Source organism: Schistocerca gregaria, chromosome X (genome assembly GCF_023897955.1).
Source record: "Schistocerca gregaria isolate iqSchGreg1 chromosome X, iqSchGreg1.2, whole genome shotgun sequence".
In the NCBI taxonomy this organism is placed as follows: Eukaryota; Metazoa; Arthropoda; class Insecta; order Orthoptera; family Acrididae; genus Schistocerca; species Schistocerca gregaria.
In genome coordinates this window covers 245,558,704-245,577,160 of record NC_064931.1, presented here as the reverse complement: position 1 = coordinate 245,577,160, position 18,457 = coordinate 245,558,704, and the positions used below count along the sequence as shown (strand labels likewise).

Genomic DNA, 18,457 nt, shown 5'->3' with positions numbered 1-18,457 from the left:
GCCGAGTTCTTCCCAAACGTTGATAAGAGTGTCTTCAGTGATTCTAACAATACCTGCTTCAGACTGGTTTCTTAATTCAGGGAGGTCTGCTGGTAGTGGAGGTACATACGCATGATCCTTGATGAAGCCCCAAAAGGAAAAAACTGCATGGCAATAAGTCGGGTGAATGTGGAGGCCATGCAAAGCAAGTCCTGTCATTGGCACCCTTGCGGCCTACCCAGTGCTTGGGTACAGTGAAGGTCAACCAACTGCGTACTTCGCTATGTGCAGTGCACATGCACATTGGTGCCAAACACAACTGTTTTAGTTGCTCTTTCATTTGACATATCATTTATAACTGTAAGTTTAATATAAAAAATATTATGAAGTGTTAAAACCCCAATATTCCTTTATAAACACCCTGTATAGTTGATTATAACCATCCAGCTTTTACAACATAGTTCACCACTTCACTTTCCACACAGGCAGGATTTTATGTGGTATGGGTCCAATGATATATTAGCATTAGTGATATGACCAACCATGTTGTGTAAAGTGGGACCATCAAAGTCAATGTGAAGATGAAGAATGTATGTAGTAGGTAAGTAGAGGTGCCATGTGATGAAGAGCAAAAAGGTCTGCTAAGTTTAGAGTACACTCCATATAACATAAATCTAAGTTCTGTTCTCCAAACTATCTGTGCACAGGATGTATACCACAGCTAGGAAAATTTTGAAATTGAAAGTCCCATTACAATTTCATTGAGTGTACAATACAGCAGTACTGTCATTTGTTCCCCTATCAGCAGCAGAGACCCATTTTTTTCCATTTAGTGTATTCTACAACATGCAACTGCCACTGCTGATCTGCACTGTGAGAGCAATATATTAATACATGGGATTCTTAGCTTTTTGTGGTTAATGTTGGACTCTCACAGTTCAATGAAAACTATGACTCCTCAGACCAACAAATCATTTTCCAGTCATCAAGCATCTGACAAACATTCTTGTTGCACTGGGAGGATTGGTTACCTTGTCAAGTGTGCACAAGATGTAGTACAGCTGAACCTCCTCCCCCCCCCCCCTTTCTCCAGAAAAAAAAATTATCTTCACACACAAACTCAAACTCAAACTCTTCTGTGCCATGTAGACATACATGTCAGTTCAGTATCAATTTAAAGAAAGGCACAACATATAATGGATACTGACTAGTAGCAAGTGTACCCAAAACCAGTTGTCATAACATCTCAAAGCTACTTCACCATTCACTATGAAACTAATATGAGTTTCCCCACAGCTCAGATCATCGTCACACTCTTGGATTTGTTGAACACTTTTTTACTGCGTAATCATCTCATCCACTGTGTCCTTCCTATTGTCATATGTCAGCTCCCATAATCAACACTCACTTCAAACATCAACATTTCCCTGTTATCCATTGTTATGTAAATAGTAGAATATTTCTCAGTGTTGACACCAACCTCAATACACTAAGATTTAATTACACAAACACTCAAAAACATCATTCATCTGTTTGTGAGGCCAACATGTCAAACTTTTGGGTCCTCATGATGGTCATAATTTATTCTGATTCCCTCACAGCACTCAAATGTTCACTGTGCAGTGGTCACAAACATAACAAGATGAAGAAGAGGTTAATGTGGGAAACTGCCAGCTGTTGACTTGGTCACATACTATAAGATCCTTGTTAGAGAAGCACAAATTTGGGTCTGCATTTGATAAAGATCAAGTGAATTTAATATCTTACAGTGAAGCTTATGATAAAACAAAGGAATCCTGAAGAAAAGCATTGGAACATTAATATAAGTTTTTATGAGTATGAAGTAGTATTGAGGATTTCTACATAAATAACCAAGAGAAAATACACACACATTATTGTAAAATGGGATCTGCCATGACAACTGAGGGGGGAAAATCTCTCATTCCAAACAACAAAATATACTAGGATGAAATGAAACAGGTTCACTAGGCTCCATGTTTCTTAGACTTTACCAATAGAGCTCATTTTCAGAGTAGTTCAATTAAAATTCAGTAAAGAACTCTATAATTTTATCACCTTGCCAGTGTGAGATTTACTTATACATGGTTTAATTAAAAATAGGACACTACAGTGTTATATCAGTCGTAAACAGAAGGGCACACAGTTCATTCCTACGAACAGAAAAATCAGTTGCAGAACTATTAATCTTGACTGGCTTTTTTTATTGTAGTTCATTGAGAATATTAGACATTTACACTATTTGCCAAATATTAAACTTTCCCCAGGCTGAGCTAGTATTTCATACAGAACATGCAATAATGTATATAAAGAGCTTGTGAAAATTCAGTTGTGATAGATTCGGCAGTATCATGTTACTTATGAAGTTTTGTTACATTTAGTGGGGACATTGTGTAAATGTCATATTTTTCAACAGCCCTGTTTCCTTCATGCACACAATGCACAGTAGTTTAAGTTGCAGTTACATCATATTGAAACATGACAACATAAATCATTATTGCAAGTACTGCCTACCTTGTAGCTGTCTGTTTATAAGTGCGGTGATGCCCGGCCCCTCCCCTGTTTTCTTCACAATTAGCATTGGCTTATCCTCTCCATCATCAAGACTATTTGGTAGATGACCATTATTACTTGCTGCCATTGTTTCACTAACCTGTAGCAACATTTCTAATTATTTTTCCATTTCATTTTACAAATTTATAACAAATTATTATGACAGTTCAAAAAGTCTCTAAGCAGAAAATCCACAGTAAATTGATTGTGTAAATGACAACTTCCTCAGTTTTCAGGAAGTAAATGCCACCTTACACTGAACCAAAGTTCTTAGCACATGCAATAGCTACTTTTCCTCAAAAATACGTAAATAATAGGTCTGTAATTCTATTAACATAGTAGGATTGCTGCAGTCTGTTTATGTAACCATGGTCAAGCAACAATAGCTTGATTTGTAGCCTTTGTTGGTGGGAATATGAGCAATGTTTTTACTTTGTTTGTATATCAATAAGTAATGGATTATATCTGCTTAGTCACACATCAAACAATCACCAGTCAAACACTAAAAACAAAAATGCATCCCATCTACCATAAAAGAATATTGGTATTAAAACCAAGTGTAATTAGGTATGTGCATGAGCCAATGTAAGTAGGATATTGTTAAAAGGTTACTGTTAGCATAATTGTGTTGTAATACAGATCCACATTTAAATAAATTGATAACTATTTTGTAGTTAATCAGTGTGGGTTAGCTAAGTGTAGTTATGTGTAACACTGTAGTGTATTCAATACACTGGAATGCTATGAACACATAACTATGTGAAAAACAATACATCAAACTGTGCCATATTAATTGTCATATCTGATACAACATGCTACCAAACACTTTAAAGACATGCTGGAATTCTTTTGAATATGTAACTGAAATATTTACTAATCAAATTGTATATGTCCTAGTGAAAAACTAGATTGTATATACACTTATGTTTCTTTAAAGAGTACACATGAAAGAATATTCCCACAAACTATTTGTTATAGATATGTGTACCTATATGTTTTAGGAAAGGACAGATGTTGTCACTATAAATATTACACGAACATTGTTACTAAGGACTATGGTATTTGCAAAGATCCATACTTGATTACATGCAACAAAATGAAAGGTTATAAAGAAATAAAAGTGGCAAGTTTTAGACTTAACAGAGTAGGCAAATGTGCCATTGAATAACATTAGCCTCTCTTACCTCATATCTGATGCAAGAGTTTCTTTTATCACTTGTATGTTGTTACTACTGTTAAAACTGTATACATAGTTAACATAGTTTGCCTAAGAATTTACTTTTGTAATTCATTTAATGATTTTTTAACTTTGTAGCTGATGTAACAGATGGTTCATAAAAATGTTTTAGTGTTCTGTGAATTATAGCTGATACATCATTTGTCCAAAGTATCCAGTATACTACACTTACACAAATTATGGTTGTTTATGTGTACAGCCATAAATTCCCACAATGTGCACAAATGAAGAGATACAGAAAAAATAAGACTGCCTGTATGGAGTAGAAATATTAAATGAGTACATCCCATACTAAGACCAGCAGAGAAATACTCCTATGAGAGCACAAAAATGCAAACATGTTCTGACTAAAAACTTTGATACCAGCTACCTCATTCTACCTTCCTTAGCACCTTTAAAATTCTTTCCAAAAATTTCTGCATGTGAACATACTCACACTTTTTTTTTAACATGCAACTTATCTCAAACTCCCTCGAGGTCCCCTATCTGTGACTCACTCACACCCACTAGTTCACTGCTGTAAGTTGCTCATATCCGTATATTCCCAGTTGCCCTTTCTCATTCACTCATTCAGCCCAGCTCATTGTCATTATCTGTTAGTGACTCTCTGTCATTCTCTCCTATGTCACAGCCACAGTCTCATTCATTCTGTTCTACTACTATAGTCTCCTCTCACATTTACTGTCTCCCTCTTGCTCTCTCTTACTGCTAATATCTCATTTGTTCCTTCCCACTGCAGCTGTCTCTTCGCACTGTCACTTATCTCTCTCTTCCTTGTTGTCACTGTCATACATTCTGCCTCTCATCATAATTGGCTCTCACCCACTTCTACTTTTATTTTCTCTTTATCCCCCTTCCCCTCCCCCCCCCCCCCCACTCCCCTCACCCCTCTGCCCAGCATTGTCTCCTTCAGTCTTTTCCCAGCACTGTTCTCTCACTGTCAGCTATGTCCACTACCACTGTGTCCCTCTCTTCCTCTCACACTACCATTGTCTCCTTCACTCTTTCGATAACACGATCACCATCTACTATTTTCCAGTATTTATTACTTTTCTGTCTCTTTGCCACTGCCACTGTCTTCTTCTCTGCCAGCAAAAAGCCAGGTGACAGGAAACTTAAGTCAGCTATGCAAGGACTTTGAGAAGGAAGATCATGTAATTATAGTTGGGGGAGCAGGAAACAGCCTGGCTATGAATCAAACATATACTATTAGGAGTGACCTGGATAAAATAGGAGCAGAAACTGGGCACACAAATGTGGGGTTTGTGGAGGTCTTTCAGCATCATGATCAGCCCTGGGTAAACACTGCTGTAAGGCATGTTAACACTGAGCTGAACGGGATGTTCCAGACACCAACAAAGTCTCACATGAGTGTTGTTCAAGTTGATGCTATTGATAGGTGGGGTTACACTAAACATGGCCTGCAATAGGTAGGGGAAAGGTAAGTTAGCTTCTCTATTAGCAGATACTGTAAGGGGGGCCACAGTCACACAAGGGGTGATCCTTGTGGTTATTGGGACCAAGCAGACAGGTTTTTTAGGTTTAAGGCAAATTCCAGACAGACAACAACCAAGGAAAATAGAAGAAAACAAACTTCATGCACAGCAAATGTGAATAAAGCTAAGGGTGGTATCAACTTATTTCACCAAAATATCAGGGGAATAAAAATAAAGTAGATGAGATGATAATGTGTTTAGATGATCTCAAAAATAAGAATGAGATTGATATACTTTGTCTGTCTGAACACCATGTAACTGTGGGGATGGAAAATGTCAGTATAAATTGGTATAATTTATCATCTTACACTTTTAGATCTAGTATGGATAAAGGAGGCGTTGCCATTTTCATAAAACAAGGGTATAAATACAGAACTATTGAAGTAAGCAAATTTTGTGTTTATCAGCACTTTGAGGTTTGTGCATGCAAACTTCAGCTAGATAATGCTGTGTTCATATCAGCAACAGAGTACAGGTCTCCACTAGGAGATTGGGAGTTACTCATGAAAAAGTTTGACTCCCTGTTGTGCTGTCTGTCAGACAAAAAGAAGAAGTTATCCATCTTTGGTGATTTCAGTGTCAACTTTCCAAGCAATTCTGATAGGAGAAGTGAACTAGAAGTGTTGTTAGCAACATATAACTTAAAATCAGTGATCAATTTCCCTACACGTATAGCTCAGGACAGTAGTACTCTAATAGATAATGTATTTGTCCAGCTAGAGGATGTAGAACGAACACATGATTTCCCTGTGGTAAATTGATTATCTGACCATGATGCACAACTGATTAACTTACAAAACCTAACAGGGTGTACACTTCAGAAACCATTATGTAAAAGTGTGAGGGTGCTCAACCTGGTATCTGTAGGTCACTTCAGAGGAAGTTTAGGAAATGTTAACTGGGAAGATGTATATAATGAGCCAAATGCTAATGATAAATGCAGCATATTTCTTGACAAATTTATATCCCTTTTTGAACGTTGTTTTCCAAAGAAAATTACTAAATGTAACACCACAAACTTTTCGACGAAAATGTGGATTACTACAGGTATTAAAGTGTCTTCAGAAAGAAAAAGAAAGCTGTATGAAACAGAACTAGTAAATATCCAGAATTAGCTTTACACTATAAAAAATATTGTAACATACTGAGAAAAGTTGTAAGGAAATCAAGACATGTATGTTAGAGAAGAAATTAATGACTCCGGCAATAAAATCAAATAAATATGGAATGTTGTTAGAAGGGAAACAAGAAAAGTAACCACAGGGTTATATAGTATTACTGTTAAAGAGAATGAGACCATCTTAACCAACAGTACACAGGTAGCCAATTTATTCAACAATCACTTCTTAAGTGTAGGATAAAAAATTGGTGAGAATAGTTCAAAAGAATAATCCAGGCAGCACATGGAAGAGCCAGTTCTGAAAAAATTTAGTCAGATTAAGTTTCATCTAACAACCTCTTGTGAAATAAGGAGAATTACTTTTATTAAATCTTTGAAAAATAAATGTTCTGTTGGAGTAGATGACATCTCTAACAAGTTATTAAAACAATGTGGAGCAATTACAGCTGAAGTTTTGAGTCACATATGTAATGCATCACTGACTCAGGGTATTTCTCCAGACCGGTTAAAATATGCCATTGTCCGGCCTCCCTACAAAAAGGGGGAAACCACAGCTGTCAATAATTATTGGCCAGTGTCCTTGTTTACAGCATTTTCAAAAATCTTTGAGAAAGTGATGTACTTAAGAGTGGTTAGCCATCTCAACAGTAATAGGATACTTAATAAATCACAGCTCGGATTTCAGAAATGCTGTTCCACTGAGACAGCAATATACAATTTCACTGTCCACACAATAGAGTCTTTAAATAGTAAAACGTCATCAGTAGGAATATTCTGTGACTTATCCAAAGCATTTCATTGCGTGAACCATGACATTATATTAGAGAAATTACGATTCTATGGTATAAACGGAACAGCATATGAATGGTTTAAGTCATATCTACAGAACAGGAAGCAAAAAGTCTCTTTATATACTTCAAAGAGTTTTCCACTTCATCTAACTGGGGTGAATTTACAGTAGGTGTTCCACAAGGTTTGATCACTGGTCCCCTCCTGTTCTTGATATATGTGAACGACCTCCCTTCTTATGTGAAACAAGATGTTGAACTGACACTGTTTGCTGACGGTACAAGTATAATTATTAATCCAGTAAAAGAAAGTCCATTACAAAATGATACAAATAAGGTCTTTGGAAAAGTTATTAATTAATTTTCTGCGAATGGTCTGGCTCTGAACTTTGAAAAAACACAGTACATCCTATTTTCTGCTGCAGAAAGTATAATTCCTTCAATAAGCATGACACATCAAAAGAAGTCAGTAGACAGGATAGATGATAATAAGTTTTTGGGTGTACATACAGATGAGAATCTTAATTGGAAAATTCATATTTTGGATCTCCTAAAGTGACTAGGTTCAGCAACTTTTGCAATCAGAATAATTGCCGGTTTTGAGGGTGTAGAAATGAGTAAGCTAACATACTTTGCATACTTCCACACTCTGATGTCATATGGAATAATATTCTGGGGCAACTCAACACTAAGGCAAAAGGTATTCACTGCTAAAAAGAAAGTAGTTAGAATAATGTGTGGGGTTCATAGCCGCACATCTTGTAGGCATATGTTTAAAAGGTTAGGAATTCTTACAACTGCTTCACAGTACATTTACTCAGTAATGAATTTTTTTCTCAACAACATGGACCAGTTTAAAATCAACAGCGACATTCACGATTATTATACCAGAAAAACAAAGACCTACACTATCCTGTACTTAACCTATATTTGGCACAGAAAGGGGTAAAATAGGCTGCTATAAGACTTTTTGATAAATTACCAGATCAAATAAAATGTCTGACAGACAGCAGTAACAATTTCACAAACAAATTGAAATCATACCTCCTTCATCTATACCATAGATGAATTCTTGAATATGAGTAAATAAATCTGGAGATATAACATGTGCATTTTATGCCACTTAAGGGAATGGGATAGATAACAGAAATATTTAGGTATAACACTTTAATGTAGAAAAACATCTTTGTTTCCTGTGCGCATTTCTTGTGCATTCGACATGTTCCACATCATAATGGTTTTTCCGTGCTATTGATCAATGGAACACGTAACTAACTAACTGAGAAAATTTTTAAAGGTGCCAAAGAACCTAGAATGAGGCAGCTAGTACAACACTTTTCAGTCAGCACCTTTTAAATAAACAAGAACAGATACAATTTTTTTTATTTGCCAATAGGAGCATTTTTCTTCTGGTTCCCTTCTTTACCCTGCTGCAGTGAGGCATGTAACTCATGTGAAAAGAAATGTGTTGGTAAGTAATTTTAGATAGTTTACTTATGTGAAATTGAAATGAAAAACTAATTTTACATCTGCAACAGGTTTTATATGCAAAAAAATTTGCGTGTGCTTCAGAACTACAACATGTGGTTTGCAGATGATATGGGTGACCCTTTACAGCATTTTCTCTGTGTTACATCACTCTATATTTCACCTCACTGGATTCTATGTTCATACTTTATGTGTACAAGTCAGGTTATTTTGAACCTCTGTATCATGGAAACAGATAAAGATATCAAGAAAATTTTCAAGGTTGTCTGAGAATGGGCTCTTCAGAATTCATTGTAAAATTTACAGCCATTTGCTGTGCATGGCCATCTCACAATCCACGGCTGGGTTTTGGTACCCAAAATACAAGTTTTTGGGATGCTTCTATATAACAGATGAATATTTTGGCAAATGTGGAGATGGCCCTTCTAGATAAATACGTAGAGAATAAACCATTAAAATTTGAGCGATTTGTTGTGGTTATCCAATATTTAGATTTCTCTTCATTCTGAATTTTACGTGTAGAAATAGATTAACTTAAAACCTCTGTCTCTTGGAAACACAAAAAGACAACAAAAAAATTTCAAGGTTGTTTGAGATCAGTATCTTAGCAATATATTGGAAAATTTTCATCCATTTACTGTACATAACCTTCTTGGAATCCTTGGCTGGGTTTTGGTCCACTGGTTACGGCAAAAACATAGTAAAAAAACTTTTTTTGAGGGTGGGATTCCCATGAACCACCCATGAAGTAATGGTGCCTCCATATGTTCCACCAATCCCACTTAAGACCACATCAAATGCAAAAAGAACGAACCTATTTGCTCCATTTGCATAATATTCATACTTTGACCTTGTACTATAGGATAGTGACACTACGATGATCCTTCTGCTGGATATACAAATGGTCCCTAGCCCAAGGGCTATCAAAAACACTTGACCCTACCTTTTTATCAGCAACAGAACCTGAGATATGAGAACCAGAAAATCACATTTTTATGTGTGGTGTTTTGGAATATACTGGTAAGCATGCTGTCACATGAATACTGATAATAAAAAAAAAACTATTTTCATGATAATTTACTTTCCCCATGAAACACTGTTAGGTGCTTGATATGGTTCAATGAAATGATAGTCTGATAGTACACAGCTGATAATGGAGTGGACATGGTAAAATACATTTGAACAGTAACATGCAAAATTGACTTATGTACATTAAAAAAAAAGTGATAGATTTCAGTAGACACAAAGAACTTCTCAGATCATTTGAAACACAACATTTGCACGTGAAACTTTCCTACAGCTTTGCAGTTATGTTTTGTCACAATATTGAATGAAAGATACTGTAACATGTATCAGCCAATTGTTGTGCATTATTGTACATATTGTATGTATATGTAAATGCAGATGTAGATATGCACTTTACATAAAGTGTGACTTTTACAATAATATGAATCTGTAAAAGATTAGTAAAATAAACAATAAACTGTCACAGAAATGTTTGTAAAATTATTTCACATAATAGAATTAGGAAGTGAGAAAAATTAATAAGAATCATCAGAAAAACTTGTGAATAGATTAGTTATGGGCAATTTTTCTTTTCATCCATTGTGCTGCTGCTCTTTGTACATTACTATTTGGAAAGCGTCTCATAAAACTCACTGTGTCATGCAGGAACATGTTGCTCAAGTTTTTGCAGATCCTTCACTACTTTTATTGTTATTGGAACACTACCACTGATCTATGCTTTCTCATGAGGTAGATTCACAGCCTCAGTATTTAAGAGAAAATATATGTTTGGATAGTCCATCAATATACTTAAATGCAACAATCTTCCCATTCATATTTGATTTATTTTCAATATACTTCAACTTTGACAGTTGAAAAGTAATTTTATTTTCCTTGGGAATTCCCTTTCTTGCTCTCATGTGATACACACACCTTTTATAGTGCCTAGACCAACATTTCTTGAAAGCTAGAATATCATCTCACTTCATTACTTTGATGGAGAAACTCTTGCCCTGTGGTTCTCCACAAGAAATTCTGCTCAGCACTGTAACATTACAAGTGGCAAGTCTGCTATGCAATTGAACTGAAAGAAACAACTGTGCTATATATGTCCACTCTGTATCCTTCATGGTAATAAACAACCAGCAAAATCATGTTCCAGTAGGTATATGCAAGACCTTTCTGCACAGTACATGCAATTACACTCCAGTTCTCAGTTGAGGCAAAAAATTGAAATTTCAAATTTTGTTAGACACATCCTTCCTACATCTTACAGTCAATTTACTAATAACATGACTGCACAATGATGGTCTTACATTACAGTTCAAGTCAGTCAGTAGTGTCTTAAGGAATATTCACAAAAGACAACAAATATTGTAACACATCTATTGGATGATCATATAAGGCTTCACAATGTACTGTTTTTCCAAGGGGAATAGTGTTTATGCAGGTACTATGTTCAAATATACACTGAAGTGCCAAAAAAACTGGCACAGGCATGCATATTCACATACGGAGAGATGTAAACAGGCAGAATACAACATTGTGGTCAGCAACGCCTATAGAAGACAACAAGTGTCTGGAGCAATTGTTGGATCGGTTACTGCTGCTACAATGGCAAGTTATCAACATGTAAGAGGGTTTGAATGTGGTGTTATAGTCGGCGCACAAGCAATGGGACACAGCATCTCCTAGGTAGCAGTGAAGTGGGGATTTTGCCATATGACTGTTTCATGAGCGTAGCATGAATATCAGGAATCTGGTAAATCATCAAACCTCCAACATTGCTGTGACCAGACAAAGATCCTGCAAGAATGGCACTAATGGTGACTGAACAGAATTCTTCAACATGACAGAAGAGCGACCCTTCCACAAACTGCTGCAGATTTCAATGCTGGGCAATCAACAAGTGTCGCCATATGAACCATTCAACAAAACATCACCGATATGGGCTTTAAAAGCCAAAGACCCACTCATGTACCCTTGATGGCGGCATGACACAGAGCTTTATGCCTTGGCTGGGCACATGAACACAGACATTGGACTGTTGATAACTGGAAATATGTTGCATGGTTGGAGGGGTCTCATTTTAAATTGTATTGAGCAGATAGACATGTACGGGTATGGAGAAAACCTTATGAATGCATGGACCCAGTATGTCAGGAGACTGTTCAGGCTGGCAGAGGCTCTGTAATGGTGTGGGGCATGTGCAGTTGGAGTGTTATGGGACCCCTGATACGTCTAGATATGACTCTGAAAGGTGACACATACATAAGCATCCTGTCTGATCACCTGCACCCATTTGCATCCATTGTGAGTTCCAAAGGACTTGGGCATTTCCAGCTAGACAATGCGACATCCCACACATCCAGAATTACTACAGTGTGGCTCCAGGAACACTTATCTGAGTTTAAACACTTCCAATAGCCAGAAAACTCCCCAGACATGAACATTATTGAGCATGTCTGGGATGGCTTGCAATGTGCTGTTCAGAAAAGATCTCCAGCCCCCTTGTACTCTTACAGATTTATGGACTGCCCTGCAGGATTCATGGTGTCAGATCTATGCAGCACTACCTCAGGTATTAGTCAAGTGCATGCCACACCATGTTGTGACACTTCTGCATGCTCGCAGGGCCCTATGTGATATTAGGCAAGTGTACCACTTTCTTTGGCTCTTTAGTGTAGCTCAGTGGCAAAGTCCTGGAGTACAAATCAAAAAGGTGTGCAGTTCAGTTTCCGTCAGTTTCCATTTATTTTTTGGTTGTTATGGTCTTAGGGCACAAAACTGCTATGGTCATTAGCACCCGGTCTGTTACTTAGAGAAAGGAAAAAAAAAAAAAAAAAATTGGAATACAGCAGCAATGGGAGTGAAACTCAAAAAGTGGGGAAACTAAAAAACAGAAGGAAAGCTTAGAAAACCACTATAGCAGGGGGGGTTGTTTTCCCCAAAAAGAGCTTCACATGACTGACATCATCTCACTGACACTGATAAACTCGAAGACGCGATCGGCTGAGCGGTTGTTATCTGCTAAAATGGAAGACATATCAGGCGACAACTGTAGATTGTCGCCCGATATGTCTTCCATTTTAGCAGATAACACCCGCTCAGCCGATCGCGTAGATGGGCTTGTAGTGGAGTAAAATAGGGGCACTGAAGTAAAAGGTGTCTCTCCATCCACAGTTGAGAGCAGTGGGGACAAAGCAAGGGAGGATTGCCACTTAAAAGATGTCGATGGCTAAAAAGACAGTGCCCTATCCAGAGTCTAGTTAAAATCACCTACTCCCGATGACAAGTTTGGGAGGAAGAGGTCCAAGCACAGGGAAGAGCTTTCACATCCCGCAATTTATTATTGGGAAGTGCAGACCAATGTGCATGCCATAAAGTAGCAACATGACGACAGAAAACACTCTGCAGATCAGTGAAGAGAACCATCCAAACAGCAGGCTGAGAAAGAGAGACTGCAGCCTTGGCCGCTGTATCAGCCCCCTCATTTCCATGGATACCAATGTGTCCTAGGATCCAGGAGAATGCCACAGAGACACCCACCAATTATAGCAAGTGGAGGCAGTCCTGAATCCGGTGGACCAGAGGGTGGACAGGGTAAAGAGCTTGGAGATGGAGGAGAGAGCTGAGCGGATCTGAGCATATAATATACTGTATCCGATGATGGCGACGGATGTATTGGACAGCCTGGAGAACAGCATAAAGCTCCACAGTACAAACCAAACACTGGTCAGGAAACCAAAATCAATTAGGGGTGTTGCCAACAATATAGGCACTCCCAACACCAAATGACATTTTTGAGCCATCAGTGTAAATAAATGTGGCATCCTTCATTTGTGCGCATAGAGCAGCAAATACCCAACCATAAACAAGAGAAGGGGGTACCATCCTTGGGAAACTGACAAAGGTCACAGAGCAGGCAGGTCTGGGGGCCAAGCCAAGGCAGTGCTGTACTCCCAGTTGTCAAAATAAAGTTTTAGGAAAGCGGAGGCATAAAAAAAAAAAAAAAAGGTCATGGGCTGGATTAGCAAGCATGGAAGACAGATGGCTAGCATTATGACTCGGGAGGACAGCTTGCCAAATGGACAGCGGAGGTTCAGCAGTCTCAGCATAAAGGCTTTCCACAGGGCTGGTGTAAAAAGCTCCAGATGCTAAACAGATGCTAAATGCAATCAACGGTGGTGCACAGAGTCAAGACGCCGAAGAATAGACGGCCAAGCAGAGGAGTAAACTATGCTTCCATAGTCCAATTTCAAGCACACTAAGGCATGATAGAGGTGGAGTAGGACCACTCGGTCCACTCACCAGGAGGTACCATTCAGAACACGAAGGGTGTTGTCAGATTGCAGACAGCGAACCGAAAGAGAGGAAATGTGGAAGGACCAGCACAGTTTTCTGTCAAACATAAGACCCAAGAATTTAGTGATGTCCGCGAAGAGAAGGTTGACAGGGCCTAGATGTAAGGAAGATGGAAGAGACTCTGTATGCTGCCAAAAATTGACACAAATGGTCTTACTGGGAGAAAATCGGAAGGCGGTTTTGATGCTCCAAGAGTGGAGGTGATCGAGACATCCTTGAAGACGTTGTTCAAGAAGGCACATGTAACTGCTTATAGTGGATACAGTTGGCCAAAGTAGGGTGGTGACAGAAAACGCGAAGAGTGCATCACCGCTCACGTATTGCGTCACGGCACGCCTTGTTCCACCAAGGAACTGGAGGGTGCTGGGGCAAATCGGAGGTGCGAAGTATTGAATGTTCCTTGGCTGTAAGAATAACTTCTGTAACATGAGTGACCTGATCATCAATGTTAGGAAAGTGACGGTCATCGAATGTCACTAGAGATGAAAAAAGTGTCCAATTTGCATGGGAAAACTTCCAGCATCTCGGGCACAGAGATGGCAGTTGTGACTGCAATCGAAGGACACATGGAAAATGGTCACTCGAGTGTGTATCAGCAAGAGTGAACCATTCAAAGCACCAAGCTAGCTGAACAGTACCAACAGAAAGGTCCAAATGAGAGAAATTCATCGTGGAAGCAGACAAAAATGTAGGTTCCCCAGTGTTGAGGCAAACAAAATTCGCTTGCTGGAAGACGTCAATCAACAGGGAGCCTCACGGACAAAGACGTGGAGATCCCCAAAGCGGGTGGTGGGCATTGAAGTCCCCAACCAGCAAATAGGTGGCAGGAGCTGACCAAGGAGATGAAGGAGATCAGCTCTTGCCATCGGTGTGGGCGATGGAATGTATACAGCACAAAGAGAGAAGGTGTATCCAGAAAGGGAAAGACGGACAGCGACAGCTTGGAAGGAACTGTTTAAGGGGATTGGGTGATAATGGAAAAGTATCAACGAGAAGAATCGTAAGTCCCCATGTGCTGGAGTGCCATCAACAGAGGGGGGATCAAACCGGACTGACTAAAAATGAGGGAAAACAAAGCTATCGTGGGGACGCAGCTTTGTTTGCTGAAGACAGAAGATGACCGATGAGTAGGATTGTAACATAATCAACAATTCATCCCAATTGGCTCCAATGTCTGTATATCTGTAGATATGCCAATGGACAATTGACTCAGGGATGGACAGAAAAGTGAAGAATCTTAACATGGTTGCTCTCAACTCAGTGACTGCTGAGAGCCGGCAGCCGACAGTGTGGAACAGCATTCAGCCAAAGGCAGAAGATCCTGATCCATAGGTTGTTTGGGGACAGCTCCTGCCACCAGCGATCGGGCGGTTAGTCGGCCACCAGCAGTGCACCTTGGTGACATGGAAGATGGCTGAGGGTGGTTACTGCCAGGTGGCGCTGCAGATGAGACATGCCATGGCGGAGAAGGAGAGGAACTTGGTATCTTATGTGCCTTCTTAGAAACAGGATGTTGAGATGAGGGAGGAATCAATGGTTGTGAAGTCAGGGTATGTAAAAAAATGTTCGTGAGTAGGCTCTTTTTTGGAAGTCCGGGTGTCTGATTTTAGGGCTCATGATTTAGCAGGAGCCGATGAAGGGTGAGCCATAGAGTGAGCAGGTGATCGTGGGGAGGTTGAATGGGCAATATTGACGCTGGCTAATCTGATGACTGTGGCACTAAAGGTGAGATCACAAGTGTGCATGGCTGCCTCCTTAGTAGGCCAAGGAGATGCAAGGACAGTGTTATATTTACCTGCTGGAGGCACAGTGGGCTTTCGACTGGCGAATATCTTACGAGTAGCAAAAGTAGACACCTGATTTTCTGAATAAGCCGTTCATCTTTGAAAATGGGATAATCTCTAGAGGAAGCAGCAGGATCACCCATACAGTTGATGCAACGAGGGGATGGAGATGGACAATCACCCTCATGGGCATCCTTGCCAAACGTAACGCATTTGGACGGGTTGGAACATGACTTGCTGGTATGATTGTACTGTTGACACTGATAGCAATGCGTAGGGTTGGGGGATGTAAGGGCGAACTGAAATTATCTCATAGCCCACTTTAATGTTCAATGGAAGTTGAACTCTGTCAAATGTCAAGAAGATAGTATGGGTTGGTACCAACTCCTTGTCAACCCTTTTCATGACTCTATGTACAGACATTACGCCCTGGTCAGACAGGTAGTTTTGAATTTACTCATTGGACAATCCATCAAGTGAGTGTGTATAAACCACCTCATGTGACGAATTTAAAGTGTGGTGCACTTCCTCCCAGACAGGGAAGGTGTGTAGCAGTGAAGTTTGCAGCAATTTTTGTGCCTGGAGGGCAATGAATGTTTCTAACAACAAGGTGCCATTTTATAGTCAGGAACAAGACTACAGGACCTGCAATTGCATAGACACTTTTCTGAATAATGAAAGGGTTGACTGTGGAGAAGTATTGACCTTCGTCCGACTGAGAAACAACAAGGAACTGTGGCAACGATGGAGGAATTGTCCATGGCTGAGACTCATTTAACTTACGCTTGTGAGCAGACATAGTATATGATGAGGAAACCATTGCGGAAGTATCCCCCATGATTACCAGCATCTCTGATGGCGCACTCCTTCCTTGTGGGGGCCCTCTCTGAGGGCACTCTCTCCTTAGGTGATTGTTCACATCTCAGTTCACACTTCCCGAGAAATGGAAGGAGGGACCAATTGGCACATTTGGCAGGTACCAGCTCGGGTAATTGCCCCTCCCTGGGCCTGCCATTACCAGGGGGTACGTATGTGTCCTACCTGGGATGGGGAATTACCCATTACCCCGTCACCAGCTACGCGTTGGAGTGCATGGGTCGGCCTTCAGAAATGCACAGGGAGGAAAGAAAGAGAAAGGGAGGAACAAAGGAAAGGAAAGAAGAGAGGTTTCAAATGCCACGAAGAGTGTAAAGAGAAGAGGCAAGGAAAAGAGGAGGACTCAGACTTTCAAGCATAGAAAGAAAAGAAGAGAGGCTGTCTTACAGTTACTAGCACCTGCCTCCGGATGTAGGCATGAAACATACTCCCATAGGGGGAGAAGGGGAAGGGAAGAAGCAGGGTGAGGGGGGGGGGGGGAGGATGGAGGATGGTGGACCTCCTGGGGGGGTTCCGGTCAGTTGTAGCATTTTCATCTGTTGATTATCACTTCTCTGCACTCTGTCCATGTTTTTTGATGCGAAAAATGTCAAGCTGACCCATGGATCAGAATCCATATTGAACTATAGGCTCCCCTTTAACTGCCTGGATACATCAGCTCAAAGATCAGAGGAAGGCAACAACATACCACCTCTAAGAGTACCATGCTTCATAAAGCACAATGGTGTTCAAAACGATCTTCAGATTAGCAGTTGCTACTGGCTTTATACTACATCTCCACTTACATTTTCAACTCAAAGGAATCCTATTTCTACTGAAAAACAAATTATATATTGACAGAAAAATGGAAAGGTTCTAATTGGGCACAACTTTTTTTTCCCCCACCCTTCAGTTGAGGGTTACATTTGCGTAAAATAACAAATACCAAGTGAGAAGCACAATCCAGTTTTCCAATTGTAACATGGGACTATCATATATGTCTACAAAATTATGCTCACAATAATGAGTATTTTTCTTTAAAATGTTCCTCATCAGGTATGAAGATAAGGTCAGGGGCAGACAAGACGCAACACCGTGTGAACTCTCAAAACCTTATCATATCATCAGTGGTAACAGCTGGGTAAGCAATAGCAACAAACACCACCTACTTATGATGTCTGGTGATTTTACACACCATTTGACAATGTCTCAAATAACTTCAGGTTATAATATCCTCAGGAACCTAAACCATCTCTGCAAATAAATGGAGAATCTTTATACAAAAGGATTTTCAGGATTTGCAACCCACATTCAATTTCAGCTCTTTCCTGCCCGTAACTACAGTATCATCTCCACTACTTTGGAGAACATATTTTTTATCACATATTGCCATTTGGTAAGTGGACTGGAAGAAATACTGACATTAGTTTCCATGTGATTTAACTTTTAGCCACATGGGGACTAAGATGATATTGATGGCATTAACCTTTCACACCTGTCACTGATAATTTACTTTGAAGGGCATGTATGCCAACATTTCCACTTTTCTGTTTTTATTCGGATGCTGAAATTAACTTAGCACAGAAAAGAATCACACAGAGGGTGGTCCCATCCACTTGTGTAACTGATGTACATCTATCTGAAAAAAAGCTTCAATATTTTTCATTGGATCCTTTACACCTGTGTGGTTATTTGTGATTATGACTTGACATTCAACTGTCTTCTCCGGACTGGAGTTATTAGCATCAAGTATCAGAAGTCTATACAAA

The 18,457-nt window shown here is 39.5% G+C and overlaps 1 protein-coding gene across 1 annotated transcript in view; it reads right to left on the bottom strand.

Annotated features, from left to right (window-relative positions):
• LOC126298019 (popeye domain-containing 2-like) overlaps nucleotides 1-18,457 on the bottom strand; it is a 176,711-nt gene that overhangs the window by 87,714 nt on the left and 70,540 nt on the right. Inside the window, exon 5 of the mRNA XM_049989341.1 lies at nucleotides 2,512-2,650. Within this exon, the coding sequence (XP_049845298.1) occupies nucleotides 2,512-2,650 (139 nt within the window). The remainder of the gene's footprint in view (nucleotides 1-2,511; nucleotides 2,651-18,457) is intronic.